This window comes from Cylas formicarius, unplaced genomic scaffold, assembly GCF_029955315.1.
Source record: "Cylas formicarius isolate icCylForm1 unplaced genomic scaffold, icCylForm1.1 PGA_scaffold_4__25_contigs__length_36172078, whole genome shotgun sequence".
NCBI classification, from domain to species: domain Eukaryota; kingdom Metazoa; phylum Arthropoda; class Insecta; order Coleoptera; family Brentidae; genus Cylas; species Cylas formicarius.
In genome coordinates this window covers 14909999-14921670 of record NW_026844334.1, presented here as the reverse complement: position 1 = coordinate 14921670, position 11672 = coordinate 14909999, and the positions used below count along the sequence as shown (strand labels likewise).

The 11672-nt window shown below is 33.5% G+C and overlaps 2 protein-coding genes and 1 long non-coding RNA gene across 4 annotated transcripts; all 3 read left to right on the top strand.

Moving 5' to 3' along the window:
- The first annotated feature begins 617 nt into the window (after positions 1–617).
- On the top strand, positions 618–1825 carry LOC132701088 (uncharacterized). Its single transcript, XR_009618713.1, has 3 exons — positions 618–668; positions 811–991; positions 1054–1825. It is a non-coding gene; the product is annotated as an uncharacterized LOC132701088 (long non-coding RNA).
- A 653-nt stretch (positions 1826–2478) lies between these two features.
- Positions 2479–6069, top strand: LOC132701508 (heat shock protein 75 kDa, mitochondrial). 2 transcript variants are annotated; one of them, XR_009618784.1, is made up of 12 exons: positions 2479–2727; positions 2779–2868; positions 2925–3238; positions 3290–3447; positions 3521–3867; positions 3919–4102; positions 4226–4373; positions 4422–4546; positions 4606–4801; positions 4973–5078; positions 5649–5721; positions 5876–5941. XR_009618784.1 is itself a non-coding variant. In XM_060669478.1 (12 exons), the coding sequence occupies exons 1-12, from the start codon at positions 2625–2627 to the stop codon at positions 5975–5977; spliced, it is 2064 nt and encodes a 687-aa protein (XP_060525461.1). In that variant the 5' UTR covers positions 2481–2624; the 3' UTR covers positions 5978–6069. The 2 variants fall into 2 exon arrangements, 1 of the variants encoding a protein (XP_060525461.1); XM_060669478.1 differs by having other exon boundaries at positions 2481–2727; positions 4606–4793; positions 4847–5078; positions 5876–6069.
- Positions 6070–6977: 908 nt separating this feature from the next.
- Positions 6978–11624, top strand: LOC132701510 (V-type proton ATPase 16 kDa proteolipid subunit c). Its single transcript, XM_060669484.1, has 3 exons — positions 6978–7177; positions 9293–9482; positions 10007–11624. The coding sequence occupies exons 1-3, from the start codon at positions 7096–7098 to the stop codon at positions 10212–10214; spliced, it is 480 nt and encodes a 159-aa protein (XP_060525467.1). The 5' UTR covers positions 6978–7095; the 3' UTR covers positions 10215–11624.
- The last annotated feature ends 48 nt before the right edge of the window (positions 11625–11672 follow it).

Here is an 11672-nt window from a genome sequence, read left to right as displayed (position 1 = left end):
TTTCTTTACAGTTGGGTGCAACACCCAAAAATATTTATGTTGATTATTTACTTTATAATAATATAAGTACCAACTATTTGTAAACATGTAGGTTAAACCTGAAATAGATTTGCACTTTTAAATAACCTTCGTGCATCAGTTTTGAAAAGGAAAAACAAAAATGAAAAACTATATGGCCTTGCACGTTCACCATAAATTAGAAATTCTATTATAATTTTTTAAAATATTTATTTAGTATAGCCATGTGGTGAAACACCCACTATTCATCAAGTAGATTTATTTGAAGTATTTTCTTAAAATTTTTCTCCTTCACTAAAGTCTTAAAGACATTTTCCAATCAGATACGTTTTCCTAAATAGAGGACTGCTAGAAAAATTTACTCCAAAACAATAATTATTATTCAATGCAATAAAAAAATAAGTCACACCTAGTAATATTTCTCTCTAAAAGCAAAAATATAAATTGATTTTCATTTTAAACCTCGTGTGTATGTTTTTATTGAATTATTAGTTTAAATTTACACTGTCGAAATAAATTTCATGTTATTTGAGTTTTTATGAACAAAAAATTAAAAAAAAACGTCACCACTGCTGTTAAAAACTGGTGCCGACTCCTTTCGAGAACATTAAGAAATTTGGAAGTCACGCGTTAAGTTGTTGCCGATTTGGGTAAGTAGGTAGCCGGAAAAATTGGCAATTGAGAATTATTTAATTTTCTCTGTTACTTTAATTGTTTTGATATTTTGCATTGTTCAAACGATATGTAATTCTTTTTTTTTATGTAGATAGTAAATCAGACAAATTTTTATAGATATTATCGATTAAATTTATTCAACACCAACATGCCCCGTGGATGTGGACCTTCTGGCTCTTGCGGGCCATGTCGGCCTTCAAGAAAGTCCGTCCCGCCCAAAAAGAAAACTGCTAAAAAAACCTCCGACAAGAAGGCCGTTAAAGGAACGTCCAAAACTGCAAAAAGTACAAGAGGAAAGGTAAATGTTTTTCAATAATTATGTTTTTCTTTTGCGAACTATCGAAAATTATTTTATTATAGGTTTCAACAAAAAAAAATGTGTGTAAAAGTGGAGGTTGCGACTATTCCAGTTACAGTTCTGACTATTCGAGCGACTGCAGCGACTGTTGCGATTCGTACACAGACAGTACTAGCTACACCGATTCTAGCGACGATTGTTGCCCTCCTAAAAGGAATGTTAAATCCGGTGGCTGTTGCAGACGCTAAACAACCGCAAAATTCGATGGACCAACACTTGCTATGTTTATATTTTTTGTTTTTATATTGTGTTTATTCTGTATGGTTTCGCGCTAAGCTTTTTTAAAAATTTGTTTACATTGTCTTGAACATTAAATTAAATACATTTTTTAATACATTTTACGAGGGTAGATTTTTTATTGGTAAGGTATGCTTTGACGTATCTTCCATAGCTCCCTGCAAATCAAAGACGCAAAAGATATATAACTGACAAAAATTAGGAAAATTAAATAGTAGAACACCTTGAAACAAAATATTATTCAGTAAAAAAATAATTTTCATTTTTCACGTTTCGTATTGAGTCTGCAAGCATCTTCATTATGCTCTCTAGTATTCTGTGCTATGAAAGCAGGAACTATTTTAATCTTCTTTATTTCGTTTCAGGAAATGGTCAAACTCCATGCCATATTTTGAAGGTCTTTTTTTTTCTTTACGCTTTTTTTGGCTACTGTTTCATGAGGCAATTCGTCCACCTTATAACCAAGGCACCCGGTGGGAATCGAACCCACAACCTTTTGTCGAGTTCGTTATTCATCCTTACTTTTACGACGTTGATATAAACCTCCTCTGCACCTAACTAGTGTTGTGTCAATCGTTCATTTTACGAGAACCCAAACAAACAGTGAATGATTTCGAAAAGGACCGAACATTTCAATCAATCGTTCATTTCAATACATTTTGTTGCCAACATAAGCGGCAATAGTCACTAAATTCGAATAGTCCGAACGACCGATTCAGATTCATTTGAATTTCAATTATTGTTGTGTCTAGATGCTCTGTTTGCTGTTTTAGTTAGTATAATGTTTATTGTTCTGCTTTTTATTTCATCATGATTTTATTAAAATAGGTGCTACGTATTGGGTTGTACGAGTAATACATTAATTTGTTTGAATTAAATACCTTTGTGGAAATACATATTTCATTCAATATTCAAGTCAACACATAAGCAAATCTACCGAATAATTATAACAATACTCCCATTCCTTACTCCTTTTCCGTGGCCTGACTCATTCATGCATTTAAATCTTAAACTAGTCAAATAATCGTATTCCACAAGGCGAATTCGATTTGTTTTGGTACGGTCGGTCGATCGGTTATTCTGTAATCCGTCACTTCAAACTTTAGATCGGTCAGGGCGGCAGCGAGAGCGAACAAGGTGATCGAATCGTTACGAAAAAGCAGGATTCGTCGCTCGATGCTCTGAAGTCATTGAATCAAAGTTACCGAATCAATCGCGTTTGACACAACTCTGCTCCTAACCTTACCACATGCAAATAGCCAAACAGAACAAAAAGAAAAAGTTTTAAGTTATTCAAAAATACGCGGCTGAAAAATTTTTACACTGTTAATTCACAATGTCTAGACTCGGTAGAATTCTAAAACTTTCCGCCCAAAGTGTTCTTTTTAAAAGTGGACGAGATTGTATGGTCAGAAATAATCTTAAAATAATTCAAGCAGGTTAATTAACTGTTCCTTTGTCTTTACTGAAATCTGCAGATATTTTTGTAGGTAAAACATTTCCCGTACGGTTTCAGCATTCTGAAGCCACCAAAGAAGAAGATTATCATTCAATAATTAAAGATACAGAAAAGCCGATAGGTAGATAGGGATACTTTTGACATTGGTTAATTTGTTGCATTCCTAAATATTTTTAGGTGAAAGCACAAAGCACGAGTTTCAAGCGGAAACTCGAATGCTCCTAGATATTGTAGCGAGGTCTTTGTATTCAGAAAAAGAAGTTTTTATTAGGGAGTTAATTTCTAATGCAAGTGATGCATTAGAGAAATTTAGATATATATCATTGTCAGATACAGAGAGTGGAAACATAAAAGATAAAGATAGAGCTTTAGAAATTCACATATCAACTGACAAAAATAATAGAACATTTACAATTCAGGACACAGGTATTGGTATGACTAAAGATGAGCTTATCTCAAATTTGGGAGTGATAGCTAAATCTGGTTCTAAGGTATGCAATATCTACAAATGAATCAACAGATTTATAGCCTTTCTTTCTCAGGCATTTTTGGAGCAGCTTAAAGCCAAACAAACTGCTGAAGAAAGTATAATTGGGCAATTTGGAGTTGGTTTTTATAGTTCCTTTATGGTTGCTGATAAGGTTGAGGTTTACACTAGGTCACCTAATGAACCAAATGGTTGGAAATGGACATCAGATGGGTATCTTATTTTCAATTTTTTTTTATATGGCAACATGTTGATTAACTCAAACATTCTAATGTGTGTATTTTAGGATGGGAAATTATGAAATTCAAAATGCCGAAGGAGTACAACCTGGAACAAAAATAGTCCTGCACTTGAAAGCGGATTGTCGCGAATTTTCTGATGAAGACACCATCAAGCAAATCATCACAAAATATAGTAATTTTATTGGAAGCTCCATTTATTTAAATGGAAAAAAGGCGAATATAATACAGCCTGTGTGGCTAGCTGATCCCAAAAGTGTTACAACCCAGCAGCATATAGACTTTTACAAGTTTATCTCCGGAAGTTATGATGTACCAAGGTACACCTTGCATTACAAAACTGATGTTCCAATGTCCATAGCCGCACTGTTATATTTTCCTGAGGGAAAACCAGGTGTGATTTTGTGTATTCAACTAAAGTAGAATTTTCTGGATTTTTTTTAAGGTTTATTTGAAATGTCCAGAGAAACAGGCTCAGGGGTTGCCTTATATACAAAAAGAGTACTTATAAAAAGTCATACAGACAATATTCTACCCAAATGGCTTAGATTTGTTAAAGGTGTTGTGGATTCTGAAGATATTCCTTTAAATCTCAGCAGGGAATTATTGCAGGATAGTAATCTGATTAGGTAAAGGGCTCATTATAAATTTTTTGCCCAATTGATGTTTATAATATTTTCGAAATTTTTTGGTTTTCATTGATTTTTCTTTAAAAGTTTATTAAGTTATATAGTATTATAATTTGTTTATAGAAAGCTAAGAGATGTGTTAACTTCAAGAGTCATTAAATTTCTTCATGATCAGTTAAAGAAAAACCAAGAGCAATATGAAAAATTTTATCAGGATTATGGATTATTTATTAAGGAAGGCATAATCACTACCCCAATACAAGCGGAAAAGGTGGCTGTTATTCTTTATTAATATATTTATGTAAAAGTTATTTTGTAGGAAAATGCAGCGAAATTGTTGCTTTTTGAGTCATCCCACTTAGAATCTGATAAAAAGATTACTTTAACAGACTATATTTCACGTGCTAAAGATTCTAGGGACATATTTTATTTGGCGGCACCGAGGTGAGCAGTAATAAAAATATATAAGTGTGGTGGTGTTAAGTTTTCAATTTTCTTCTTAGTCGGACTTTAGCAGAAGCTTCTCCTTATTATGAGTCACTGAAAAAGAGATCGCAAGAAGTTTTGTTCTGCTATGAGCCTTACGACGAGCTAGTGTTAATGCAACTTCAACAGTTTCAAGGCCATAAGTTGATATCTGTAGAAAAAGACATGAGGGACGATAAAGCTGCCAGTGATTTAACAAATTTGAGTAATGTGGTAAGAATTTTGGAGATGTTTCCAATTCACCTTGTTTTTGAGCAGGCGATGACAGTTTGAAACGTAGCGAAATTAATGAGTTGTCCGACTGGTTAAAGAGCAAGTTGAGTGGAAAAGTAGTGACTGTAAACGCGACGACCAGATTAGAAAATCACCCTTGTGTGATTACAGTTGAAGAAATGGCGGCCGCCAGACATTTTATCAAGACCCAAAGTCATAGTTTGTCCGAAGACAGACGTTATGCTATTTTGCAGCCGCAACTCGAAATAAACCCAAGGTAATATTTATATTTACAGAGTGGTCCGCATTATAATGAAGAAGCTTTAACTGCATATTGAGCACATACAAATCAGTAAAAAACTTCAAATATCCTAAGCTGCTCCATTTTGAAGATACAAAAGATGTGTGGAAATATTGGAAAAAAAAGTTTTTTGCTTCGTGAGACTCGTTTAATTAATTGAAATAATAAAAAAAGTAGGTAGGTATGTCTACTTAATTAGACATGCAAACAAAAATAAATATTTTTTCTCAAAAAGGTTTTTTTTTAGCTAAATAACTGATGAGATCATTTTTATTGGATCAGAGTATCTAAAATAATTAATAAAATCGCGATAAACCATTGTGGCACCACTTTTTTAATTATTTAAATCGGTCTCATGAATGCCACTGGTTAAACAAAAACAAATTTATCTATGCTAAGTTTGAAAGGCAAATCCGTATCTCTGAAACGAAGCGTTCCAGGACATAGGTTTTTTATGAACTTTTTCACTTGCTTCATTTGCTGAATATGCTGTTTCTCGATTATAATTCGGTCTACCCTGTATTTATTCGTTGTTTTGTTTGGTAGGCACCCAATAATAAAAAAGTTACATAAATTGAAAAACAGCGATCCACAGTTGGCTGAGCTGCTTGCAAATCAGGTAAGCTCCATGGTATTTATTTAAATTCAAACGAAAGACTAACAAATTCGGATATAATTAAACTTAATTTTAATTTAATTCAATTAAACTTTTTTTTTAATTTTGTAATCATCAAATTACTACTACGTTCACAGGTGATGTTTCTTTTTTACAGCTGTTTGCCAATTCCATGGTAAGTGCAGGTTTAGTTGAAGATCCCAGGGTGTTGTTGACTAGTATGAACGATTTGCTTGTAAAGGCATTGGATAAACATTAAATTGTATTAAAAATTATATTGTTTTATATTAGTTTTATGTAAATAATTCCAAGTGTAAGTTTAAGACTACATTTATATTAAAATTTTTCTTGGTGTATTGTTTCTTTGGCAGTAAATAGTTTACTGCACCTCCTATGTTTTGCAGAACTAAAAGAAGGGAACTTTGCCAAAGGGTCATATAACATGATAAACTAACTATATGTCAGATCAACCCGAAGTTAATGGCAACCATAGATTTTGAAAGGAAATATTTTAAAAGATTTAATTAAATTTTTAATAAATGTAATTAAAAATTATTGTCGTGTAAGTTTGATTTCTTTATTCAGATAGACAATGTATGTGCCTACATGAATGTGAGGGGATTCTTAAAAAGGCGCACTTTTACGAATAATAAAATTTAATATAAAACCACTGTTTTTTGATTATAAGTGCACTATAAATAAATATTTCTCTATTTTCATAAATCATATCATATAAGTTGTCCAATAGTAAATTCCTTCCACTTATTTTCCAGTGATCTATTTTAATATTTTTGAATAACATTAAAATTTAAAATGGCTTCTTCCCAATAACTGATAAAGTGATCGGTTTCAATCAAGTGGTATTGTCACACGTTCGGTACAAGTACATAAGTTGAAACCGGCTCCAAAACTTTATATCAATATTTAAAATTCCCGCTCAAAAAGGGTGCCCGGATGTGAAGAAATTTGCTTGTCATGTGATTTAAAAGATGTAGAATAATTAACGAAAACCGCCCGCTTGAGCAAATACGTCAGAATCGCATTATGTAAGAAGTTTTATTACCGCATTTTGACCTAAAAATTGTTTGTTTAATCCCGTTTTTGACAATTACGTAGACGTCCCCAGCTCTGAAACGTCACGAACTCACGCTCATCACCGATACCATTGGCCCGCTGCCGTTGCTAATCTCGAAACCGGCCAATAGCAATCAAGCGATTGCCCGCACTCCACCTGAAATTTTCATACCGTCATATGACCCATTCTTGCTGGTGGCAGTCGTGTAGGCCATATTTGTCAGTGAGTTCGCTGGTTCCGTCGAGTGTTGTGCGCTTTACAGATTGTCCTGACCTGTAAATACTCTCTAAATACCTGCAACAATGGCTGAGCTTCCAGAAACTAACCCTGTATATGGACCCTTCTTTGGAGTCATGGGAGCAGCGTCGGCAATCATATTTAGTTGTAAGTAAAAATTCCGTGCTACTGGCGGTATCGATTAGTCGAGGACTCCTTGCTTTCGAAATTTTTGATTTACGTTTTCTCACTTCTATTTCAATCTAACTGCTTAATTACGCATTTTAATAATATAGGTTAATCCCTGGATGTGGAATTTTGGGGGTTTACGGTCGTTATAGGGTTATTATTTGTATCTTTCATGGGCGTAGCGCGGAGTCATATGCTAAGAGTTCACATTCACGAGTTCCTTTGACGGGAGCAAAATCAATGTTGTCTCTCATGATTTTGATGACTCCCATTTCATGAATTATGTTCCTGGCGTTTTGTTGATTAACAGAATTATCATTTTTAATTAGTTATGTGGTCGGTCACATGCTTTTTGTTTGACCCACCCGCATTTTGTTTTTCGTATTTCGATCTGATGATTACTGCCTATTTATTAAAAAAACCAATTATAAGTACTACGATTGGATATAATGCAGTTTTCTTTGTCTAAAACTTAGGCGATGTTCAATTCAAGTGCGTTTACTATTAGTATTTTTAATTGTATGGCAAATGTCCAAAATGCAATTTAGTATGGCTTTTGTATACATTTTTTTCCAAAGATATTCCGGAAATACTTATACCGAGAAACAGGTGGGTGTTTTCCTCTGTTGAGTACCTGTGCCGAATCATGTGACCAAGAATCCTTCGCCAGTCACATGAATTATTGTTGCCGGTTATAACATTTTCGCTTGTTAAACATTGCATAAGTGCCGAACGCTAATCTGTGAATTTGTCAGTTTTTAGCATTACAAGCTTTGCGGTTTAATTATTAAGAATTTTTAGCAAATCTCAACGTAATTAGTATAAATGGAGAAATTGCTGGAACTATTTTATCTCATTTTAATGAATTTCAAGATTATAACTGATAAGGCCAAGCATGTGATTTGTTGAATTTATCATGTGCTACGCGAGAAATTTTATTTGTCCCAAGTTAAACACGTAAATAAATAATTCTAATTCTTAAAATAGTAAAGTATACTTGCAGAAATATACTTCGCACACATTCCACGCCAGTCGTTCCGCCACTGGTAATATCTCGATGAGGTGAAACTATTTAGGGCGTTGAAAATAAAGGGTGTAATTTTTCATAGGAAACTTTCTTAAAAAAGTACTTATCAAGTCTTTGCAGCACTTCTCTTTGAGATTAAATGTGGTGGAGGTGCACTCAAATCTTATTAGAATTTACACACCTCAAAATAAGTAAGAAAAAAATAATGAAGAATATATATACTTATCAGAAGAATGTACATCAAAATATGCACTACATTTCCTATAATAATAATGAATCCGTATTTATAATGAAAATAAAGTAAAAGTGCGAAAAGTAGTAAAAAATCAAGTCAATGGCTTCTTAGTTAATAAAACAATTTTAAAAGTTGAAGTTCAAGGTAGTCACTTAGAGGAAATGTCAGATTGCAATAATTTGCCACTATTGCTTACAGGCCCAAAAAGTTACAATTATACAAAATTATAATCGTTTTTGAATAAAAACTGCAAAAAAAACGTTTCTCGTAAATTCCAGATATGTCCGGAAAAAACTGATAATTTAACTCGGTTTTAAATTTTATTATATTAAATTGTTGTAAATTTTAAAAGTTGTCTTTATTTATTATTTATGGTATTTTTTGCAACTATATATTTATCAAATTTCTTTAATTTTTAATTTAAGATAGTAATGTTTTGTAAATCGTCTAGCTTTTGAAATAACTTGTCATTGGTAAAAACGTTCCAAAAAGAGTCGTAGCTTTAGATGTTAACCTAAGTTTAAACGGTAAAATTAAACCATACAACATTCGTTTACCTTTTAATATTTTCAGGTAGATATTTACTTCAAAGCAACATTTGACGGCGAGGAGAACTTTATTTTTAACTTGTAACAACTGTTTGTTTATATATGAAACAGATAACTTACAGTTTCCAGGACCAATTAATTTGGCCAGAGTTTCTGAATTACTCGACTATCTATATACACGCACTGCTGTTGATTTCGCACTATTTTTTTCATAATCAATGTTCAATTGGGGAACTTTTAAATGGAATATCGAGTTGGGTAAAACTCATCCTTTATTTTTCAAGCGTTGGGAGCCGCTTATGGAACTGCCAAGTCGGGGACCGGTATTGCCGCCATGTCGGTAATGCGACCAGAGCTGATTATGAAATGCATCATTCCCGTCGTCATGGCGGGTATTATTGCCATTTACGGCCTGGTCATAGCTGTACTTATCGCCGGTAACATCGAAAATCCGACCAACTACAGTTTATTCAAGTAAGTAAAATGAAAATAAAATACACAGCAGAATATACTACAGAGAGGGAGATTTCTTATTTGTGGGCTTTAACGACACAGTTAAATTTTACCTACAAACTAAATGTGTTATGGTTTTGAGAAAAACGTTTAAATTAAAAAAATGGAACGTATACTAGCACCCACACCTTGGTTTTTAAAGGAAGATAGTGAACTAATGTTATTACCCTCAGTTGGTTAACATATATGTTCACTTACACAACAGACTGCCCATCATCTGACTAACCAGGGTTGTGTGAATACTCTAACTTTACACTCTTCCCATGGTACCACCATATTGGGTGTCTAATAAACTGTGTAAATAATTATATATAGCAAAAATAATAATCATTGTTAATTTGCCAATAGCATTGTGTAAAGCAAAAGAACATGGAAAAATCAACTCATGCCGATCCTAAATAGTATTAAAAAAATCTTAAAAATCTGTTTTTTTCGGTTTTTATTGAAATGCGGATTCTGTTTATCAATTGTTTTTCTTTTTTCAGAGGTTTTGTGCACTTAGGCGCAGGTCTGTCGGTAGGTTTCTCCGGTTTAGCGGCCGGTTTCGCCATCGGTATTGTGGGAGATGCAGGGGTACGGGGCACTGCGCAACAGCCCAGACTCTTCGTAGGAATGATCCTTATCCTCATTTTTGCCGAAGTACTAGGTCTTTATGGTCTCATCGTCGCCATTTTCCTCTACACCAAAAATTAAAATCGTCATTTGTGGTTATATTAAAAGTTTTTTCGAAATTCCTCAGTCCTCGTCCTGTATCTCTCCTTGTCGTTGGACCGTTGTCGTGCAACCGCCCTTGGTCATTTTAGTTATTAATGTTTCCATGTGTAAAAAAATTATGTAAAAATAAACCACAAACCGTAGCGAACATGGTGGCCGGTACCGAAACCAACGGTATCCATTCTATCTCCGTGTAAATACGTGTAACCACCAAGTAAAGTTTTGTCAGCTCGCGAAGGTCTACTTCTTAAATTACTGTATAGTTGTAGTCGTTAGGTTACTTTATTTCACTATAAAATATATTTAAGGTGGCTCTATTGAGTCACATGTTGATTAGATTTGAAAAGAGTAGCACAATTTATTTTTAATTTCATATCAAAGACATCTTGTTCATAAGATAAGTTGAATACCTAGGTGACTGTAAGGTTCAATTATTTTAATTTTTTCTTTGATTTCACACATCAATCTCAATTTTTTTGTTTTCAGATTGTGCTATGTTTTACACACAAACACGAGTAGAAATAAATTTAGACTTTGACAGTGTAGTATACCATCTTCTCCTTTTTTCTTTTTCAAGATTCGTGCCCCGCGCGACCCTAAACTATATTGCTTTAGATGGGGCTCTTTAATTTCTTATTGTATCCAGCCTATAAAGCATCCACAATATACTAAAATCATGTAAATAACAGCGTATCGATGTATCAGTGGTTTTGTGTCTGTGTTAGCCCGTCTTTTGCGGAAAACAGGGTTGCCGCATTGTCGATCAGTTACGTGCAAGTCGCAATCTTGTTGTCCCTATCAGTAAACCATGATGGTATATTCTTGGTTTGTTTTCGATCATCCGCAGTCATTGTAAAATTCAACGGTTAAAATAGCTTTGGCAATGTCTCTTGTCATACAATAGTATATTATTTGAGATCGATAGAAGTGTGTCATGTTTCTTGAGTGGTCATAGACGACAGGGGCATTTGAACCATTGTAGAGTATTATTATAACATAAAACGGTTTCTGTAATGAAGGGAACAGCAAAATTATTGTGTTGAAAATAAATAATTTGTACATTCCATTACAATTTTTGTTTTATCGATTTTTGTTTTTCATTTTGTCTCGCTTTCGTGCGTTTCGATTATGTACATACGATATAATACATTGTAGTAAGTATGAGAGAGGCTTTGTTGTTTTTGTTGAAAGGTTTTAGCTGAAAAAAAATTATGAGCTTGATTTCCCGCCATATAAGGATGTTGTAATTTTTCCAAACACAGTTAAGAAGAGAAACAACAGTTGTGATGTAACCGAAGTAATATTCTATCGCTAATATTACCCGCTAGCCTAGTATTACTTCGTATTTTTGTTTTTAATCAATACAACATATTTTGTTAATGTTACTCACCGTGTGTTTTAATCTACAACCTTGATTTGACTATAGGATTTCCCCGT